Source organism: Hyperolius riggenbachi, chromosome 7, assembly GCF_040937935.1.
Source record: "Hyperolius riggenbachi isolate aHypRig1 chromosome 7, aHypRig1.pri, whole genome shotgun sequence".
Taxonomy (NCBI): Eukaryota; Metazoa; Chordata; class Amphibia; order Anura; family Hyperoliidae; genus Hyperolius; species Hyperolius riggenbachi.
Genome location: NC_090652.1, coordinates 287,604,195 through 287,626,674, shown reverse-complemented (window position 1 = coordinate 287,626,674; position 22,480 = coordinate 287,604,195). Strand labels below are relative to the sequence as shown.

Below are 22,480 nucleotides of genomic sequence, written 5' to 3'. Positions count from 1 at the left end.
TCCTCTCCACCCACTGGCACCCTCCTCCTACCCACTGAGCTGCCCTGGGGCCCCCATCCCACCACCACCAGCCAGGCCTGAGCTGCCCTGGGGCCCCCAGCCCACCACCACCAGCCAGGCCTGAGCTGCCATGGGGCCCCCAGCCCACCACCACTAGCCAGGCCTGAGCTTCCCTGGGACCCCAGCCCACCAGCCACGCAGGCATGAGGCCTCCAGCCCACCACCAGTCAGGCTTGAGGTGCCCTGGGGCCCCCAGCCCACCACCACCAGCCTGACTACATATACTGGGGACAGCTATACGCCTGGCTACATATACTGGGGACATCTATACACCTGGCTATCTATGCTGGGGACACTGTCTGTCTGTCATTATGTGCATTTACTGGTGAAAAGTTGTATCTTATGTGCATTTACTGAGGAAATGCTGTCTGTCATTATGTGCATGAACTGGTGAAAAGTTGTCCCTTATGTGCATTTACTGCGGAAACGCAGTCTGTCATTATGTGCATTAACTGGTGAAAAGCTGTCCCTTATGTGCATTTACTGCGGAAACGCAGTCTGTCATTATGTGAATTAACTGGTGAAAAGCTGTCTCTTATGTGCATTTAATGGGGAAACTGTCTGTCATTACATGCATTAACTGGTGAAAAGCAGGCTCTTATGTGCATTTAATGGGGAAACTGTCTGTCATTACGTGCATTAACTGGTGAAAAGCAGGCTCTTATGTGCATTTACTGCGGAAACGCAGTCTGTCATTACGTGCATTAACTGCTGAAAAGCTGATTCTTATGTGCATTTACTGGTGAAAGGCTACCTGTCATTATGTGCGTTTACTTCATTTTTTTTTTTCATGTAACTACGTTAGCTGGTACAACTACATTAAAGTTAGCCCCGCCCACATGACATCATGACCACGCCCAAATTTTCGCCAAACCCCCTCCCCACCCCCCACCCCCCCCCCAAGCCCGGCCTGCCAGCCCTCGTGCCCACTTTGAGCCCCCCCAAAAATCTGAAGCTGGAGCCGCCACTGGTGCTAATGTATATCTATTAAGCTCCTTAGCGGTATACCCGACACTGTGTCGGGCATACTGCTCTGTGGCCCCAGGAGTCCCCCATAATTAAATAATTGTCCCAAAGAACTGTAAAGCCTTTAGCTAGCACTTGGCTAGCCAGTAATAGTGTCGGGCACCCGCCGCTCCCCTGCGATCCCCCTGATCCCTCCCATTTAGACATTACCCCCTGGAACCAGTGATTGTGCAGCCTGCCTGCACAGCTCCGGTCTCTATGGGGAGGATCAGGTTTGCGCATGACGTCATGTGCTATCCTCCCCATAGAGAAGACCAGAGCTGTCCGGGGAGGCTGCGCCGATCGCTGGATCCAAGCTGGGTAATGTATAAACGGGGGAGCGGTGGGGATCGGAGGGTGCCGGACACTTCTACTAGCTAGCCTAGTGCTATAAGCTTTACAGTCATTTGGGACAAATATTTAATGATCACCGATCGGGCAAAAAGTAAGAAAACGCCGCTCAGGGCCTGTACACACTGAAAAACGCAAGCAAAATAGCAAGCGCATGCGTTTTTAATGCGTTTTTCATGCGCTGCGTTTAAAAAAGCGCAGCAGGCACTGCGATTGCGTTTTTCTAAAAACGCATCGCACCAGTGTGTACAAGTCATCACGATTTTCATTCTTTTTCAAAAGACCTTGCGTTTTTAAAAACGCATGCGTTTTTAAAAACGCAACGCAAGCGCAGCAGTGTGTACAGGCCCTCAGGAGGTTAAAAAAAACAACAACAACCCTTTAGCCTGTCGCAATGTTATGTGGGTGTGGCTATAAATAATGGCAGTTAGTGTTGTTTAGTTTTTTTCATGTCTGCAAGTAGTAGAGATGAGCGTAATGACTTAATTACGATTTCGCGAAATTTCGTGTTAGTAGTGTAAGTACGATTATGGCCGTAAGTACATAATCGTAATGAAGAAGGATTTTGCGAAATCCCGCGTAAGCGTAATTTTCGTGTAGCTTTCGCATTACAGTGGGTATCGCGAAATTACGTTTGCCTTGCATGCAACCGTTTGTAAGCGTAGTTACATAACGTAATTTGGCGATAGCTCATATTACTGTAAGCGTTAATTTTCGCGTAGTTTTCGCATTACGGTGGGTATCACGAAATTACGTTTGCCTTGCATGCAACCGTTTGTAAGCGTAGTTACATAACGTAATTTCGCGATAGTTAATATTTTTTTGTTCAGAGAACATCTTTAGAATATTGTTATTGACTGTGAGATACACCAAAAGATTTTCTGTACCTGGTTGTTAGCATACAGCTTGGCGTCACCATTGGCTTTATTCCCTAGTCCATACTCACAGTAACGTTACATTGATGCCTTGTGAAGATCAGTGAGTAATGATGAGTAAGGGTGGCTGGATGGTGTAATGGTTAAGGGCTCTGACTTGTGAGTAACATTCACTATTCTCATGTCTCTCTCAGCATCGGCAATGGGAAGACCGCCATCAACGTCCTCGGGGTGGGAAGTGGATCAGGTAATGGCATCCCTGTTTTCCTGTAATCATTACTTTAAAATGAACTGAAAATAAATGTATGAGATCATTAATTGTGTGTAGTAGCTGTAGTACAGAGGTCATCCAGAAAGTAACAGCCATTTTCATTTAACCAATTAAGCAAAGGTTTTATTAGGGTTATTGTAGATACTATACCTTTTATTTTTTTCTCCACATAATCATCTTCTATATTTAAGCATTAGCCAATTCTAGGTTTTCAATCCTTTTGTTGTAGTAGCATCACACTCCTCACTCCTAACCTGGGTTGAATGGATTAGGGCGGGGGCTTCATGTTAATGCTGCTGAACAAACAGTTACCGGTGTTCTGCAGTCATGTGACAAGCAGTGCAGGGAGAGAAGAGGTTAAAGTTTACTGGCCCTAATGGATGAGAAAGGGGAATAGGATTTGGTTCCAAAATGAGACCATCCTACTGAAAAAAGGGATACCCAGAGAGCACATAGTGACCCAGGACTACTGGGAAAGTATAAAGGGCTAAAAGAGACCAAAAAGCATCCTCTAGTACTGGTCCAAGCCCTATAGTTATACCAATCCATGCTATGCACTGATGGACCAGAAAGTTAGAACTAGGCTGTATGTATGTTGGATTGGTATGGTTCTTCAGGAGTGATGCATCATAGGAAACCACCGTCGCTCACTTAAAGCTGAATTATTGCGAATACCTTCTGCTTTAATAAGGCAAAATTACGGTACGTTGATACTGAAAGAGAAGGACAGTTGGGAGCGGTGATTTAATTTCTATAATTTCCTCTAAAATAAGGGAAACAAACTGAAAGGAAACAATATGTTTACACCTTTGGATGCTCTGATGTTTAAAGTATATTTTGTTTTATTTAGGAGAAATTGACTTGCAAATGCTGTCTAAGATCCATGACAGATACCCCGGAGTCTCCATTCATAACAACATCATAGAGCCCAGCCCAGAGCAGATCCTCAGCTATAAAGGTGAGCTGGTGTGACATCTGCACTTTGCACTTATATTATTCAGTGTTTTATAACTTTTTATGGACTTTGGAAGGGTGAAGCAATCTGTTGCTGTTGTGTGCCAGCCGGCTGATTCTGGCCTTTTGTCTTTCTTTCAGAGCGCGTATTCAAGACGCCAGGCTTAGATCATATAACCTTCCACTGGAACAAGAAAACCTCCGCAGAGTTTGAGGCTCAAGTGAAGGCAGAGAAACAAGAGACCAAATATGACTTCATCCATATGATTCAGGTAGCTGAAGTCCACAATGACATATTGAAAGCAAATCTGAAAACAAACGTATGAGATAAATACTTTGTAGTGCTAAATCTACATTATTTTTTGGACTGTAAGACGCACCTAAGTTTAGAGGGCAAAAAGCCCGGGGAAAATATATACTAAACCTGGTGTGTCCATGGTCCAGGAGCGTCTTGTAGATGTTATCCCCCCAATCATTGTGTTCTCCTCCTGTCCCCCTTGGTGTCCTCCTCCTGTCCCCCTTGTGTCCTTCTTCTGTCCCCCTTGTGTCCTCCTCCTGTCCCCCTCTGTGTCTTCCTGTCCTCCCGTGTCCTCCTCCTGCCCCTCTTGTGTCCTCCTCTGACCCGTTGGTGTCCTCAGTGTCCCTCTTTGTGTCCTCCTCCATGCCCCCCTTTGTGTCCTATGTGTTCCCTTTTGCGTCCTTCTCTGTGCCCTCCTTTGTGTCCTCCTCAGTGTCCCCCTTTGTGTCCACCTGTCCCAGGTGTGTGGCTCTGCTCCCCAGGTGTGTTGTAAGTAGCAGCAGCAGCGTGTATCATTCTCCTAACCTAAGGGTGCCCTTGGCTTCTGCTGTCTCACTCACTCCTTCCCCATAGTGCCAATCGAGTGTGTAATGATGCGACCAGGACGTGCTTGCACTAGGGGGAAGGAGTGAGCAAGAGAGAAGCCCCTGATCGCTACAGGCACCCTCGGGTCAGGTGAGTGATACACGCGGCTGCTGCTGCAATTTACAACACACATGTGTGCGGAGCAGTACACTGGGGAGTGCAGGGAGTACCCGACATTGCGATGTGTCAGTGGTTCGTATCAGTGGGCAATCACAAGTTGGAGAAGTCCCTGTATTTGGACTATAAGATGCAGGGACATTTTCTCTTGACTTTTGAGGGAGAAAAAGTGCATCCTATAGTTAGAAAACGACAGTAAACAGAACACTACTAGAGACCCATGTTCCTAATTTTGGTTTTAAGGGGTGAAAACCTTGCTTTGAAGCTTCAGCAAAATATATTACGCTTAAAGCAAATCTGAAGCAAAAATAAACTTATGATATAATGAATTGTATGTGTAAAACTGATAATGAATAGAACATTAGTGACAAAGAAAATAGTCTCATATTTTTATGTTCACCTACAGTACAGTATAGAGCTTTATTTATAACGTTACATCAGACTGTTACAGTTGCAGTTTAGAATACAATCTACACTCTGGCCCATATTGCAATTCACTTTTTCTCCACCAGCAAGCAAGAAAATATGAAAAATTATTTTGATATTTTTTCACCTACTTTATGGAACTTTTTCAATTGCAAGATAAAAAAAAATGATCTCTTAGGTGAAAGCTCAGGAGAAAATGTTAATTACATATGGGCCTCTGTCTTTATTGCCTGGTACACACCATGCAATTTCCCGTCAGATCTATGGGTAGAATCGATACATTTCTGTCAGGTCCGATCAGGCTTCGGATAGTTTTTTCCAATCAATTTTCAAATCAATTCTATACAAAATCAATCGGACCTGTTGGAAAGTATCAATTCAAACCACCAATCTGTCTATAAATTGCATGGTGTGTACCGGGCATTAAGCTGTTAAGCAAAGTATACGTTTTTGTTTTTCTGCAGTAAAACCTTATCTCAAGCTGTCTCTCACTGTGTCTTGGCTGTTTAAGCTCTTTAGAATACTGAGTTTCGCCACGTTGGTTGACCAGCTCATAGAAGCTCTTTTGCATAGATAACAACTCAAGTTTTTTTCAATTCCTACTATACTGGAAAGCATAAAGGGACTTCACATAATTTCTTATTACGGCTAGTATCTCATCATGTCACTTCATATTCACTTTAAGCCTGGTACACACCTTCAGTTTTGATTGGCCAATCACTGACTTAATTTGCAACCTCTGTGTAGTATTAGAGTTTGCCTACAAAATCTGTTTGTGGAATTAAACTTCTGTTGGCCCTCATACTACATGGAGATAGTAAAATTGGCCAATCATTGGCCAAATCAAAATTGAAGGTGCAAATCAAGCTTTAGCCTTGATATACATGCCAAATAAATTTTGATATCATCAATTGGGACTTTTCAATCAAACGTGAAATTCAGCCCTGTAGACTTCAATCTAAGCACTTCAGCCTTCAGTGTCGTTTCACCTTATGCATCCCAGCAACTTTCACCTCCCATTCATTCACCAATAACTTTATCACTACTTATCACACTGAAATGATCTATATCTTGTTTTTTTTCCGCCACCATTCAGGCTTTCTTTGGGTGGTACATTTTGCTAAGAATTATTTTATTATAAATCCATTTGAACAGGAAGATTAAGGAAAAAAATTGAAAAAATTCATTATTTCTCAGTTTTCGGCCATTATAGTTTTAAAATAATATGTGCTACCATAATTAAAACACATGTATTTTATTTTCCCATTTGTCCCGGTTATTATACCATTTAAATTATGTCCCTATCACAATGTATGGCACCAATATTTTATTTGGAAATAAAGGTGCATTTTATCAGTTTTGCGTCCATCACTTATTACAAGCCCATAATTTAAAAAATAACAGTAATATACTTTACTACATACGTATTAAAAAAGTTCAGTCCCTGAGGTAACTATTTATGTAATTTTTTTATTGTATATTTTTTATTTTTTCTTCACAAAATAAACCATGTGTACCTATCAGGGTGTGTGGGAGGTAAGGGGCTAATTTTAAAAGTAAAAAATGTCATTATCTGGAAATGTTTATTTCCAGATGTAATTTTACTATTTGGCCACAAGATGCGCTTGCAGCTTACTTCTGCATGCAGAAAGTTCCTCCGCAAAGTTCCTCCGTAGGAAGTAATGAGTGGATGGGACAGAAGGGGATTTGTGAAAGACGGAGCCATCTCGTTGACTGTGTCGGTCTTTCATACGGGGACTTAGATCAATGGATGGGAACTTTGTTCCCATTCATTGATCTCCGGGCTAACGAAAGGCGGCAGGAGCACGCGCGCCGCATGCAACAGGCAGCAGCAGCAGTGTAGCCTATCTGGATGGATATATCCGTCCAGATAGGATTAGATGGTTAATTCGCAATACGGCATGGGCAAATTCACTCATTGTAAATTGGTGCTGAAAATATTAGAGCTCCATAAAAATGGAGGCAGTATTGCTAACAGTTGCTCTTGTTATAGCCTGTTATAGCCTGATGAAGCGGGCATAGACCCCTGAAACACGTTGCAATTTTGGCGTTACGAATAAAGAGATTTTTCTGCTGATAGTTGACTGTTCTGAGTTTTTGAGGAGGTCCACCACTACCTCCCTTCCTAAACTGTTTTACATTTTTTTTTACTCTTTGTTGGCGCCTCTGTTCAGATACAAAACCAATACATTTGCATGGGATTCCACAGATTGATTGATCTTTTTGGTAGGAGTTTTTGATTGGCTGTTCTAGACACCTGTTCGATTTTTGCCTCTGTGTTCTTTGCTCTTAACTCAATAAATCAGCCCCACTTATCGATCCCACTAATGCCTTTCATGACTAATTAAGTAACGTTCCGTATCACTGCAGATGCTGTACTATGTAAAGGATGTTCCGGCTACACTGACATTCTTCAGGAGCTTGTTGGCTGCACATGGGAAGCTACTAATAATCCTGGTATCAGGTATCAGTATGCATCTTGCCTTTTATTCACTGTACTATTTATCACTGTTCATGATCAGTCATGCAGGAACTATTCAACTGACAAAAGCCTCGGCCTCTCGGCCAGAGCATTCTTTAAGGCCCCCTTTACGCTACGCCGGTTTCATTGCATTGCGTTACCTTTTCTGCATGCATGGAAACGCAACAGCAATGAAAATCTATAGGGCCTAGCACACTTACCCTGTCGTGTCACGCCGGAAGTTCCTGATTGGTCAACATCGTGTTACCGTCGGACTTTCATGGTGATGCAGCAGTGGCAGAATCTATTTAAGTCAATGTGTGGCGGGCCTACAAAGAACGATGTGAAACCGAGGAATCCCAATGACCTACTTCCTGCCCAGCAGGAAGTACGTCACTGGGTGAGGCATGGCGATGGGCGGTGAAAGGCATACAGGTGGCAGTGTTATGTATGGCAGATGATCAGCTAGGCAACCACATGGGGCACGTGTGTATACAGAACAGAGGAATACTGGAGGCAGCGGAGGGCAAGTGGAGGCCGCAGACAGGTAATGTATAACTTGCATTGGGCACCAGGGGGGAGGTTTAACATTAGGGGCGACAGCGCCGGGGGTTTCCTTGCATTCACGTTTTGTTGCGAAATCACATGCCGCTACCACCGTGCATCCGATCAAGCAAGTCGGCCCAACATCTTGCAGCATGTGTGATTGATTAATGCAACCGATTTTGCCCCGAAATTGGTCACATTGTCGGTCGGGCATGCACTTGGCAGGACCGATTTTCATCTGATTCGATTTTAATAATCGGATGGTCAATCAGCCGCCAAGTCGCCTGATGTATGGCCACCTTAACTTGCTGCCATTAACTCCTCCAATCTACTATTTATATCGCCTACACTACCCCTAAGCACTTACCTTTCCATCTGCTATGCGGGGGAAGAGAGGAGATGCGGTCTGCAGTGACGGATTTACCATAAGGCAATGTAGGCACCTGATGATGGAAAGGTGTCTCACTCCCCTCTCCTAGTGCCTCCCTCCTTCCCTATGCAGAGTCCTGATGAGAGTGTAAATGAGTGGTTACTCACCCAGCTCTCAGCATTCTACTGACAAGATCTCCCTTCATTCAGGGGCTCCTCTAGCTACCTAATACATGGGGGCACCTCTAGCTACTCAATATTGAGGGTACTTCTGGCTACCCAATACTTGTAGCTACCTATGACAGGCAAGGGAAGTAAAGGAGGAGGCATGACAACCGGGACACTTACGGTGCAGTTCGGTGGGGGTTTTTAGGTTCATGGAGGGCAAAGTCTAGGGTGACATGACATCTGTGCCTATAGGCTCCTGTGAGGTAAATCTGGGCCTGGCGGTCTGTATTGGGGAAAGACGGTGGGACGACCCATCAGGCAGAGCTTATGCAACTTGCACGCTGTAGCTCCACCCAGTGATTCACACACACTGATGTAATATGTTGTTATTCGGCGCAGTGTGGTGCTGGAGGGAATCAAAGTGCCAGTTTCATATGAGGGCCAAATGCTATGTCGGACTAGGTCCATACCTCACGAATTTTTGAGATAACGAAGAGGGACACTTTAAGATATACCCCTGCCACCCCCACCACACCCCTAGTCACTGATACCAGAAATAATTCAGAAATAATAAAATTCAGACCACACTGTTCCTCTCTATCATTAGTTCTAACCTTTAAAAATAAGAAATATATCAATTTAAATGATAGACAAAACATTTAGGTAGTTTAGTTGGACACATAACCATAGCAACCTTCAGCATCATCAGCCACACCTCCTTTCTGTACACCAAGAGTTGACTTTTGCCATGGTTACAAGGCAGCATCATTTGAATAATGAGGAAGCTCTAAAAAATCATGGTTGTCTGCAGACTGAAATAGAAAGACTGTTTTTCATAATTTTCACCAGAAAATGAATCTGTCTATAGTGTATATATACACAAAGTATGTTAGTGGCTGGACAGTGTAATGGTTAAGTGCTCTGTCGCTGACACAGGTGACCAGGGTTCAAACTTTGGCTCTTCCTATTTAGTAAGCCAGCATCTATTCAGTAAGGAGTCCTTGGTCAAGGCTCCTTAACCTTGCTACTGCCTTTAGAGCTGCGGCCTAGTGGCTGCAGCTCAAGCGCTTTGAGTCCTCCAGAAGAAAAGCACAATATAAATGTTATTTGTCTTGTTATATCCATTTTTCCTTGAAAATTTACAACCAGTTTACACATCTTCTATTTTATTTTTCTGTATTTATATGTCTGTAAAATGTGTGCACAAGAAACCATAACTCAGATTGAATTTCATTGGCAGGAAAAAGCGGGTGGTCTACCTTATGGAAGAAATACGGTTCCCTCTTACCTCTGAATGACCTTTGCCTCTACATCACTGCTGGTGACATTGCAGACATGTTGCAATCCCTGGGGGCAAAACACCAGGTTTATGACCTGCAGTCTGACATGGACATCACCGAGTGCTTTGTGGACGGGGACCGGAACGGGGAACTCCTACTGGACTTCTTAACGGAAACCTGCGACTTTAAGAAAACCGCCCCCACTGACCTCAGAGATGACATCATACAGGAGCTGAGGAAATCCGGGTGCAGCTCGATGAGGGACGGGAAAATTATCTTCAATAATAACCTCAGTGTGATTGTGGTTGAGAGTGAACAGGCGTAATCTCTCCAGCCATGACATCACAGAGTACACTCACCTAAAGGATTATTAGGAAAACCTGTTCAATTTCTCATTAATGCAGTTATCTAATCAACCAATCACATGACAGTTGCTTCAATGCATTTAGGGGTGTGGTCCTGGTCAAGACAATCTCCTGAACTCCAAAATGAATGTCAGAATGGGAAAGAAAGGTGATTTAAGCAATTTTGAGAGTGGCATGGTTGTTGGTGCCAGACGGGCTGGTCTGAGTATTTCACAATCTGCTCAGTTACTGGGATTTTCACGCACAACCATTTCTAGGGTTTACAAAGAATGGTGTGAAAAGGGAAAAACATCCAGTATGCGTCAGTCCTGTGGGCGAGAATGCCTTATTGATGCTAGAGGTCAGAGGAGAATGGGCCGATTGATTCAAGCTGATAGAAGAGCAATGTTGACTGAAATAACCACTCGTTACAACCGAGGTATGCAGCAAAGCATTTGTGAAGCTGCAAAATGCACAACCTTGAGGTAGATGGGCTACAACAGCAGAAGACCCCACCGGGTACCACTCATCTCCACTACAAATAGGAAAAAGAGGCTCCAATTAGCACGAGCTCACCAAAATTGGATAGTTGAGGACTGGTAAAAAGTTTCCTGGTCTGATGAGTCTCAATAGAGTCAGAATTTGGCGTAAACAGAATGAGAACATGGCTCCATCATGCCTTGTTACCACTGTGCAGGCTGGTGGTGGTGTAATGGTGTGGGGGATGTTTTCTTGGCACACTTTAGGCCCCTTAGTGCCACTTGGGCATTGTTTAAATGCCACGGGCTACCTGAGCCTTGTTTCTGATCATGTCCATCCCTTCATGACCACCATGTACCCATCCTCTGATGGCTACTTCCAGCAGGATAATGCACCATGTCACAAAGCTCGAATCATTTCAAATTGGTTTCTTGAACATGACAATGAGTTCACTGTACTAAAATGGCCCCTACAGTCACCAGATCTCAACCCAATAGAGCATCTTTGGGATGTGATGGAACGGGAGCTTCATGCCCTGGATGTGCATCCTACAAATCATCAACTGCAAGATGCTATCCTATCAATATGGGCCAACATTTCTAAAGAATACTTTCAGCACCTTGTTGAATCAATGACATGCAGAATTAAGGCAGTTCTGAAGGCGAAAGGGGGTCAAACACCGTATTAGTATGGTGTTCCTAATAATCCTTTAGGTGAGTGTGTATTGTACATTATAGTGTATACATTATGGCCATATCCCGAAGTTAGTCATTTTGGGATGTGACCAGCCAATGTGCCAAGTGGGTGGCTGATGTGGCCAATTTGTGAAGAAGTCTGTGCTTAGCTGACATTTTTGGCAGGACCTGACCAGACAAGTCCCAAAGAATCCTGGAGAGGATGCGCATAGCGCCGCTGTACAAGCTTTGACGTCGCTGTTGGGAGGAAGAAGTCACTTCACAGCGGCAATAAAGTGGAGCTGTAGCAGCAAGCAGAGCAGTCAGAGGAAGTCCATATCAGCTGACCTGGCAGGGGTCTGTGGTGAGTCACACAGAGTCAGGAAAAAAAGTCCTGCCTGATATCCTGGGGGAGGGGGGAGACCCGATCACCAGAGATCGCCTCCTCCACACACCAACTGTCTGGGTGTCCCCCGCCAACATCCTCCGGTCCTGCAGCCACCACTACAGGAAAGGCTTCTTCTGCACTTGGCTAGCCTGGTCCTGCTAGTTCCCATACTGGCCAGTCAAAGTCCTACAATGGGCTCTATACACAAAACTTCCCATAAATTACTTATTTATCCCCTAATTGATAAAAATAACCTTTTGGCACATTTACAAGCAAAATAATCACTCAGTAAGTAAGTTGTTTCTGATTGACTTAATTTCAAAATTATTTTTCTTGCCGAGTAAATATAATAGATTTATACATACCTGGGGCTTCCTCAGTGGCATACCGAGGGCCTTTGACACCCGGTGCTGGTTATTATAAGACAGGAGCGAGTGTGGCATACTAAGCGCACCACGGTGGGTAATGCCAGGTATAGGTGCTTCCTGTATAGTAAAGTGGGCAGCATTTCACCAGAAATTGTAAAGTTGGCAGCATTTCACCATAAAATAATCGTAAAGAGAGCAGCATTTCACCATAAAATAATCGTAAAGTGGGCAGCATTTCACCATAAAATAATCATAAAGAGAGCAGCATCTTGCTTAAAATAATCGTAAAGAGAGCAGCATTTCACCAGAAATTGTAAAGTGGGCAGCATTTCACCATAAAATAATCTTAAAGTGGGCAGCATTTCACCATAAAATAATCGTAAAGTGGGCAGCATTTCACCATAAAATAATCGTAAAGAGAGCAGCATTTCACCATAACATAATCGTAAAGTGGGCAGCATTTCACCATAAAATAATTGTAAAGTGGGCAGCATTTCACCAGAAAATAATCGTAAAGAGAGCAGCATTTCACCATAAAATAATCGTAAAGAGAGCAATATTTCACCATAAAATAATCGTAAAGTGGGCAGCATTTCACCATAAAATAATCGTAAAGAGAGCAGCATTTCACCATAAAATAATCGTAAAGTGGGCAGCATTTCACCATAAAATAATCGTAAAGAGAGCAGCATTTCACCATAAAATAATCGTAAAGTGGGCAGCATTTCACCATAAAATAATCGTAAAGAGAGCAGCATCTTGCTTAAAATAATCGTAAAGAGAGCAGCATTTCACCAGAAATTGTAAAGTGGGCAGCATTTCACCATAAAATAATCGTAAAGAGAGCAGCATTTCACCATAACATAATCGTAAAGTGGGCAGCATTTCACCTTAAAATAATCGTAAAGTGGGCAGCATTTCACCAGAAAATATTCGTAAAGAGAGCAGCATTTCACCAGAAATTGTAAAGTGGGCAACATTTCACCATAAAATAATCGTAAAGTGGGCAGCATTTCACCATAAAATAATCGTAAAGAGAGCAGCATTTCACCAGCAAATAATCGTAAAGTGGGCAGCATTTCACCATAAAATAATCGTAAAGAGAGCAGCATTTCACCATAAAATAATTGTAAAGAGAGCAGCATTTCACCATAAAATAATCATAAAGTGTGCAGCATTTCACCATAAAATATCACCATAAAATAATCATAAAGTGGGCAGCATTTCACCATAAAATAATCGTAAAGTGGGCAGCATTTCACCATAAAATAATCGTAAAGAGAGCAGCATTTCGCCATAAAATAATCGTAAAGAGAGCAGCATTTCACCATAAAATAATCGTGAAGTGGGAAGCATTTCACCATAAAATAATCGTAAAGTGGGCAGCATTTCACCATTAAATAATCGTAAAGAGAGCAGCATTTCACCATAAAATAATCTTAAGAAGAGCAGCATTTCACCATAAAAGAATCATAAAGTGGGCAGCATTTCACCATAAAATAATCGTAAAGAGAGCAGCATTTCACCATAACATAATCGTAAAGTGGGCAGCATTTCACCATAAAATAATCGTAAAGTGGGCAGCTTTTCACCATAAAATAATCGTAAAGAGAGCAGCACTTCACCAGAAAATAATCGTAAAGAGAGCAGCATTTCACCAGAAAATAATCATAAAGTGGGCAGCATTTCACCATAAAATAATCGTAAAGTGGGCAGCATTTCACCATAAAATAATCGTAAAGAGAGCAGCATTTCGCCATAAAATAATCGTAAAGAGAGCAGCATTTCACCATAAAAGAATCGTAAATAGAGCAGCATTTCACCATAAAATAATCGTAAAGTGGGCAGCATTTCACCATAAAATAATCGTAAAGTGGGCAGCATTTCACCATAAAATAATCGTAAAGTGGGCAGCATTTCACCATAAAATAATCATAAAGAGAGCAGCATTTCACCATAAAATAATCGTAAAGTGGGCATCATTTCACCATAAAATAATCGTAAAGAGAGCAGCATTTCACCATAAAATAATCGTAAAGTGGGCAGCATTTCACCATAAAATAATCGTAAAGAGAGCAGCATTTCACCATAAAATAATCGTAAAGTGGGCAGCATTTCACCATAAAATAATCGTAAAGTGGGCAGCATTTCACCAGAAAATAATTGTAAAGTGGGCAGCATTTCACCATAAAATAATCGTAAAGTGGGCAGCATTTCACCATAAAATAATCGTAAAGAGCAGCATTTCACCAGAAAATAATCGTAAAGTGAGCAGTATTTCACCATAAAATAATCGTAAAGAAAGCAGCATTTTACCATAAAATAATCGTAAAGAGAGCAACATTTCATCAGAAAATAATCGTAAAGTGGGCAGCATTTCACCATAAAATAATCGTAAAGAGAGCAGCATTTTGCCATAAAATAATCTTAAAGAGAGCAGCATTTCACCAGAAATCGTAAAGTGGGCAGCATTTCACCAGAAAATAATCATAAAGTGGGCAGCATTTCACCATAAAATAATCGTAAAGAGAGCAGCATTTCACCATAAAATAATCGTAAAGTGGGCAGCATTTCACCAGAAAATAATTGTAAAGTGGGCAGCATTTCACCAGAAAATAATCGTAAAGAGAGCAGCATTTCACCATAAAATAATCGTAAAGTGAGCAGCATTTCACAATAAAATAATCCTTAAGAGAGCAGCATTTCACCATAAAATAATCGTAAAGTGGGCAGCATTTCACCAGAAAATAATCGTAAAGTGGGCAGCATTTCACCATAAAATAATCGTAAAGAGAGCAGCATTTCACCATAAAATAATCGTAAAGTGGGCAGCATTTCACCATAAAATAATCGTAAAGTGGGCAGCATTTCACCATAAAATAATCGTAAAGAGAGCAGCATTTCACCATAAAATAATCGTAAAGAGAGCAGCATTTCACCATAAAATAATCGTAAAGAGAGCAGCATTTCACCATAAAATAATCGTAAAGAGAGCAGCATTTTACCAGAAATCGTAAAGTGGGCAGCATTTCACCAGCAAATAATCGATACGTGGGCAGCATTCACCAGAAAATAATCGCTATGTGGTGAGCATTCACCAGAAAATAATCGTTATGTGCGCAGCATTCACCAGAAAATAATCGTTATGTGCGCAGCATTCCCCAGAAAATAATCGCTTTGTGTGCAGCATTCACCAGAAAATAATCGCTATGTGTGCAGCATTCACCAGAAAATAATCGTTATGTGCGCAGCATTCACCAGAAAATAATCGTTATGTGCGCAGCATTCACCAGAAAATAATCGCTGTGTGCCCAGCATTCACTAGAAAATAATCGTTATGTGCGCATCATTCAACAGAAAATAATCGCTCTGCCTCCGAGAGGCAGTCCCCGCAGTGGGCTGCGGGGAGATGAACCGGGCGTGGGCGGGCAGCATGGGAGAGAGGCAGAAGGAGGGGTCCCCCCTCCCCGCCGCTGTCTCCACCCCTCCTTCTAGCGCTGCTCTTCCCCTTCCATGGGTGTCAGTCAACCGGGGTGCAACGCCCCCCTGCGCCCAATGGTAGGGATGCCACTGGCTTCCTCCAGCCCCAACCGCATGGATCGCTCCAAACCCCCCCCTCCCCCCGAGTCAGGAGTGGTTTGTTTTAGGAACCACCAAGGGAGGGTTCTGTGTGAGAGTAGGGTTGGGTTAAGCTGTATTATTGAATTACCTAACAATTTTTAATGTTAATATCTTTTTGTTATTATCTCCCGTCTGTATTTAAAAACTGTATTTATTGTTAACCAAGTTTGATAACAATGTTTATCATTATTAAGATTTCATAATCCACCGGCGCCATTTCGTTATCCAGCCAGGCCCTTTTTTCCTGGCGCCCTTTTTTCATGCTCACGCAGGGAGGAATAGAAAGGAAATGGTACGCTCCTACACAGATGTTTTTAGAAATTTACTGAGATCGTGGAATTATAATTTTGATATCTGTTTTTTTACTTTCATTTAACCTCCCTGGGGGTATGATTACTTCAGGATCATATCGCTGGATAGATCTGCGGCAGCCCCTGCACTTACTCACCTCCCCTGGATCCAGCGTTGCAATTCTCCCTCCATCCACTGGGTGGCACTCTACCCCTATGGTAAGATTGCTGTTTGTCATCATGACAACAGTCGGCGATCTCACCAAGAGCCTCCGAGGATCGGAAGAAGAATGGCTGTCAGCGGCTTTATCCTGGGGGAGGTGAGTTGCAAATTCCTGCTGAGCACAGACTGTGCATGTGCCTCCCGGAGGCTACCACGAGTCAGGCTCGGGGTTATTGATTTAAACTGCGGATTTCTGGCCCGAGCCTGACGGCTTACCACTAAGGAGATTAACTGATCCCCTATTTCCCTTTTGTGGTGGGAGAGAGAAACAGAGGTAGCTAAACTGTAGCATGCGTACAAATCTATTATTAAGAAAAAGTGTTCCCTGTTCCAATGTTTGGGGCGGAGTGTAGTGAACACTGCTGGAGGTTGTCAAAGAGCTCCCCTTATTAGAAAAACTGGGTATGTAAACGCACTGGTATACAGACTTTTACTACTAGTAACTCAAGCACTGAAAGGCAGTAATATTCTGTAAATTAAAAAAATTAGGCTGTGGTTTAAAAAAAAAAGGTCTTGTGTCTGATGTTTCGTGAACTAAATCCTAACTTTCTCAGAGACTTACAAAAGGCTGGTATGATGGAAAGAGTACATTACAGATCGCAAAGTGATGATAGAACTGAGGCCCATATGCAATTCACTTTTTCACCTGAGTTTTCTCCGAGGTGATCATTTTTCATCTTGAATTTAAAATAACTTTCTAGTACTTTTCAACTAAAAAAAGTACAAAAAGGTAGGTGAAAAAGTACTATCAAAATTATTTTGAGTATTTTCTTGCTTTCTGTTGGCTTAAAAAAGCATTTTATTGACAAGTTTAGAAATATCACCTAGGATAAAACTCAGGAGAAAAAGTTAATTGCATATGGGCCTGAGTGTCTATACTGATCACATTCAAATAAATAGATAAAAACACAATGTTGAGAAGAATAATGGGGTATAAAGTGGGCCCATCTAAAGCTAGGCACCCACACACAATTGTTGCCTGAAGCGATCAGGACTCTTGGGCTGAGATGCAAATAGTTTGGGGTTGATGCAGGGGTATGCAAATTTTGCATGCAAACGTATGCAGCTTGAAAAGTTGACCAATCAAATCCTAGAGGTGGGATTAGATTAATCCATTTTTAAAATGCATCAATCTGCATACAGAATTTGAATAATCTTGCATTAACCTGCTGAGCGGTCTGGACGAGCTCAGCTCGTCCAACACCGCCAGAGGCTGCCGCTCAGGCCCTGCTGGGCCGATTTCAACCAAATAAAAAGCAGCACACGCAGCCGGCACTTTGCCAGCCGCGTGTGCTGCCTGATCGCCGCTGCAGCGCGGCGATCCGCCGCGTGCAGCGGCGAAAGAGGGTCCCCCCAGCCGCCCGAGCCCAGCGTAGCCGGAACAAACAGTTCCGGCCAGCGCTAAGGGCTGGATCGGAGGCGGCTGACGTCAGGACGTCGGCTGACGTCCATGACGTCACTCCGCTCGTCGCCATGGCGACGAGGGAAGCGAAACACGGAGGGCCGCTCATTGCGGCCTTCCGTGTTATCTCTTGCCGCCGGAGGCGATCGGAAGATCGCCTCCGGAGCGCCCTCTAGTGGGCTTTCATGCAGCCAACTTTCAGTTGGCTGCATGAAATAGTTTTTTTTTTATTTAAAAAAAACCCTCCCGCAGCCACCCTGGCGATTTAATCAGAACGCCAGGGTGGTTAACTCAGAATTACTTGCATCTGATTGACCATTCCTAGTGAGGAGCAGTGAAGACCACTAGGAGTGAGGAGCAGTGTGGAGGAGCAGTGTTTGGTCCACCGCGAGAGAAGCCATGTTGTGTCCACTTGGAGGGGAGGGGGGGAACATCCCTACATTTTAGGACCTCCACATTTGAATATGAGGGTTTATTCTGAGAGGTGGGGGGCCTTTTATAGTGCTAGATGGGATTGGGGTATGTTAGGGAAAGAGTGGTTTCATGGACATGAACTTTAGTCTTAAATCAACTTTTATTATCCTTAATTACCATGCCAAAAAGTGATGAAAATTAGTGTTTGGTCAACTTGACCTCTGTGAAGACCATTTGTGTAATAAAAACAAACTGGCTAAGCTTCTTTTCAGTTATTTCAACATGTGTGTGAACTGTAATTACTTTTCTTGTTACTTTTCCAATGCAAAATGGTCTGTTAACAAATTATAACCACCAGTATGTTCCAGCTTGGCTAATGAATGTAAAGTATGAAAGCATTAAATGGAACTGAAAGGTCATGCCGGTATGTCAAGAGTCTCAGCAAAGGCTACTTCAGCTTGTTTGTTCATTGTGCTATTTTCTGAGTGCCTCTTCTCTGCTCCTCTGATTGGACTGTGGATACTCAATACAAATGTGCTGGTGGTGGAACTGCAGCTGGGATGAATTGAATCCTGCTAATGCTTCTGATAAACACACACTATAGTTTATGTACAGTATAATTACAGTGGGGTGCGAAAGTTTGGGCAACCTTGTTGATCGTGTTGATTTTCCTGTATAAATCGTTGGTTGTTACAATAAAAAATGTCAGTCAAATATATCATATAGGAGAGACACACAGTGATATTTGAGAAGTAAAATGAAGTTTATTGGATTTACAGAAAGTATGCAATAATTATGTAAACAAAATTAGGCAGGTGCATAAATTTGGGCACCACAAAAAAGAAATGAAATCAATATTTAGTAGATCCTCCTTTTGCAGAAAACGCTTCCTGTAGGTTCCAATGAGAGTCTGGATTCTGGTTGAAGGTGTTTTGGATCATTCCTCTTTACAAAACATCTGTAGTTCATTCAGGCTTGATGGCTTCTGAGCATGGACAGTTCTCTTTAACTCACACCACAGATTTTCAATTATATTCAGGTCTGGGGACTAAGATGGCCATTACAGAACGTTGAACTTATTCCTCTGCATGAATGCCTTAGTGGATTTTGAACAGTGTTTAGGGTCGTTATCTTGTTGAAAGATCCACCTCTGGCAGAGCTTCAACTTTGTCCTGGACATTGGTCTCCAGAATCTGCTGATACTGAGTGGACTCCATGCATCCCTCAACTTTGACAAGATTCCCAGTCCCTGCACTGGCCATGCAGCCCCACAGCATTATGGAACCACCACTATAGTTTACTGTAGGTAGCACGTTTTTTTACTTGGAACGCTGTGTTGTTTTTCCTCCATGCATAACACCCCTTGTTATGCCCAAATAACTCAATTTTAGTTTCTTCAGTCCACAGCACCTTATTCCAAAATGAAGTTGGCTTGTCCAAATGTGCTTTAGCATACCTCAAGTGGCTCTGTTAGTGGTGTGGGTGGAGAAAAGGCTTCCTCTGCATCACTCTCGCAAACAGCATCTCTGTGTGTAAAGTGCGCCAAATGGTTGAACAATGCACAGTGACTCCATCTGCAGCAAGATGATACTGTAGGTCTTTGGTGCTGGTCTGTGGGTTGACTCTGACTGTTCTCACCATGCATTGCTTCTGTTTTTTTGAGATTTTTCTTGCTCTGACACTTCGAGCCTTAACTTGAACTGAGCCCATGGTCTTCCATTGCCTCAATATGTTCCTAACTGTGAAACAGACAGCTGAAATCTCTGAGACAGCTTTCTGTATCCTTCCCCTAAACCATGATGGTGAACAATCTTTGTCTTCAGGTCATTTGAGTGTTGTTTTGAGACCCTGCCTAATTTTATTTAAACAATAATTGCACACTTTCTGTAAATCCAACAAACTTCATTTCACTTCTCAAATAACACTGTGTGTGTCTACTGACATTCTTTATTGTAACAACCAATGATTTATACAGAAAAATCATGATGATTAACAAGCTGTATTGTTGAATTACCTAACAATTTTTAATGTTAATATCTTTTTCTTATTATCTCCCATCTATATTTAAAAACTGTATTTATCGTTAACCAAGTAACGATGGTTATCTTTATTGAGATTTCATAATCCACCGGCGCCATTTCGTTATCCAGCCAGGCCCTTTTTTCCTGGCGCCCTTTTTTCATGCACACGCAGGGAGGAATAGAAAGGAAATGGTACGCTCCCACACAGATGTTTTTAGAAATGCACTGAGATCGTGCAATTATAATTTTGATATCTGTTTTTTTACTCTCATTTAACCTCCCAGGGGGTATGATTACTTCAGGATTTTAGGGTCTGAAAGTGGTGCTTTCATACCGCTGGATAGATCTGCGGCAGCCCCTGCAATTACTCACCTCCCCTGGATCCAGCAATTCTCTCTCCATCCACCGGGTGGCACTCTCCCCCTATGGTAAGATTGCTGTCTGTCATCATGACAACAGAAGGCGATCTCACCAAGAGCCTCAGAGGATCGGAAGAAGAATGGCTGTCAGCGGCTTTAACCTGGGGGAGGTGAGTTGCAAATCCCTGTTGCCCAAACTTTCGCATCTCACTGTAATTAACCTATTGTTTGGTGTGCATAGAGAAAATCCTGAAACCCTTCTTTATTGCTTTGAAATTTGATCCAATTTGAGCATATAAATATCTGGCACCCCAGTGTAATTACTGATAGGCAGCATTTCTGAAATGTTACAATCAGTCAGAGAAACTGATTGCAATTCTTGAATTTAACAGATATTTAAAAAATTGTATGGCGTGTGGCCACCTTAAGAAGTTGGCCTTCACCACAGTGAGTGCTGTTGGCAATTTGTGCTGGTTGGCTGAGGCTGCTGTTTTTGTTTTGTTTTTTTTTATTGATTTTCAATTCAAAAGAAAAGTGGCAAGCAATGCCACAACAGATAAACATTACAATACAATACAAATTCAAATAACTTTGCCTGAACACAACTAATCGATCCATGACCTCGGAAGGTCTGGTCTGGCCACACTTTCCTCCTTAAAATCCCCAAGTCCTGTGAATAGCGGAGTCATTATATAGAATCAACCTCCTGAATCCAAGTCATAAAAGAGCCATTTACCCCAAATTTTCCTAAATTTTTTAAAGAGAACCCGAGGTGGGGTTCTAACAACGAAATCCCCATACAGAGGCTAGGTCTGCCTATAGAGCCCAGCCTCTGTTGCTATTCAGATTCCCCCTAAGCTGCTCTGCGAGACCCCATAAATTACAGCCGCGCTGCCAACACAGAGCGTGTCACAGCGAGCTGTGTTTACCTCCGTAATGCCAGTCTTGCCGCTCCCCCGCCTCCTGCATCGCTCCGGTCCCTGCCCACATTCCTTCCTACCCGCTGATTGGAGGGAAGGGACGCGGGTGGATACCGGATTGATGCAGGAGGCGGGGGGAGCGCCGAGACTGACAGGAGGAGGTAAACACAGCCCGCACAGCACGCTGTGATTTATGGGGTCTCGCTGAGCGCAGGGGGGCTTAGGGGGAATCTGAATAGCAACAGAGGCTGGGCTCTATAGGCAGACCCAGCCTCTGTATGGGGATTTCGTTGTTAGAACCCCGCCTCGGGTTCTCTTTAATACAGTTTTGTTTGATGTACACTCCCTTTATAAGAGCTAGATCTTTATCAGGGGCGTAACTAGAAATCCCTGGACCACCCTGTGAAACTTTCGATGGGGCCCCCCTCCTACCTCGCTTTCTGCACAAGTAAACTGAGAACCAATTTTATTCAATTGGTTAGTGCACACTTGAATGTGTTTTCCCCATGCAGATAAAAACAGACAGCAGTGAAGCACTGCACACATTTTCTCTATCAAGTGCATTAGCTTCTGTGATAAAACGTGCATGTTTTCACACATACAGTCACACATGATGTGTAGAAACCGCATACAGAAAACCGACAGAGGAGTGTACTCCCAGCCTCAGCTTATTACACTCACTCTATCCTCCTCTGATGAAGCAGAACTGGCACTGCAGACTCCTCCAGTAGCCCTACAGTACACAGTGCTTGGGGAGGGGTAGAGAGGCGGGGGCAGGACACTGTGCACTCTGCTGAACACTGAATAGGGACTACGAATCTTTGTAGGATTCCTTATCAGTGGCTGAGCAGACACAGTCATTAGATCAACTGTGCAGAGAGCAGAAAGTTTTTTTCTCTCTGTGCCCTTAGTTGTCAGCCTCTCAGAACAGGGAAAAAAAACTTCTCCTACCATGGGGCCCCCTGTGGCTTCTTGGCCCCCCTGCAGCTGCATCCCTTGCAGGGTCCATTGTTACTCCCCTGATCTTTATGTACATAAACCGTCCAATGCTTTATGCGAGGGAGTTCCATCTCAATACTATTATTTTACACAGGAAGACAGCTGGTTAGTTGAATCCCGGATAACCAGGACTCTTATTTAGTTAAAAAAATGTGTGAGGTTACATAATTACTTAGTTACATACTTATTT

The 22,480-nt window shown here is 43.1% G+C and overlaps 1 protein-coding gene across 3 annotated transcripts in view; it reads left to right on the top strand.

Moving 5' to 3' along the window:
• LOC137525089 (histamine N-methyltransferase B-like) overlaps positions 1-18,251 on the top strand; it is an 89,079-nt gene extending 70,828 nt beyond the window's left edge. For all 3 annotated transcript variants that reach the window (XM_068245885.1, XM_068245884.1, XM_068245886.1), the window contains exons 3-7: positions 2,486-2,538; positions 3,413-3,520; positions 3,658-3,788; positions 7,334-7,427; positions 9,748-18,251. In XM_068245885.1, coding sequence (XP_068101986.1) covers positions 2,486-2,538; positions 3,413-3,520; positions 3,658-3,788; positions 7,334-7,427; positions 9,748-10,112 — 751 coding nt within the window. In that variant the 3' untranslated portion in view covers positions 10,113-18,251. The remainder of the gene's footprint in view (positions 1-2,485; positions 2,539-3,412; positions 3,521-3,657; positions 3,789-7,333; positions 7,428-9,747) is intronic.
• The last annotated feature ends 4,229 nt before the right edge of the window (positions 18,252-22,480 follow it).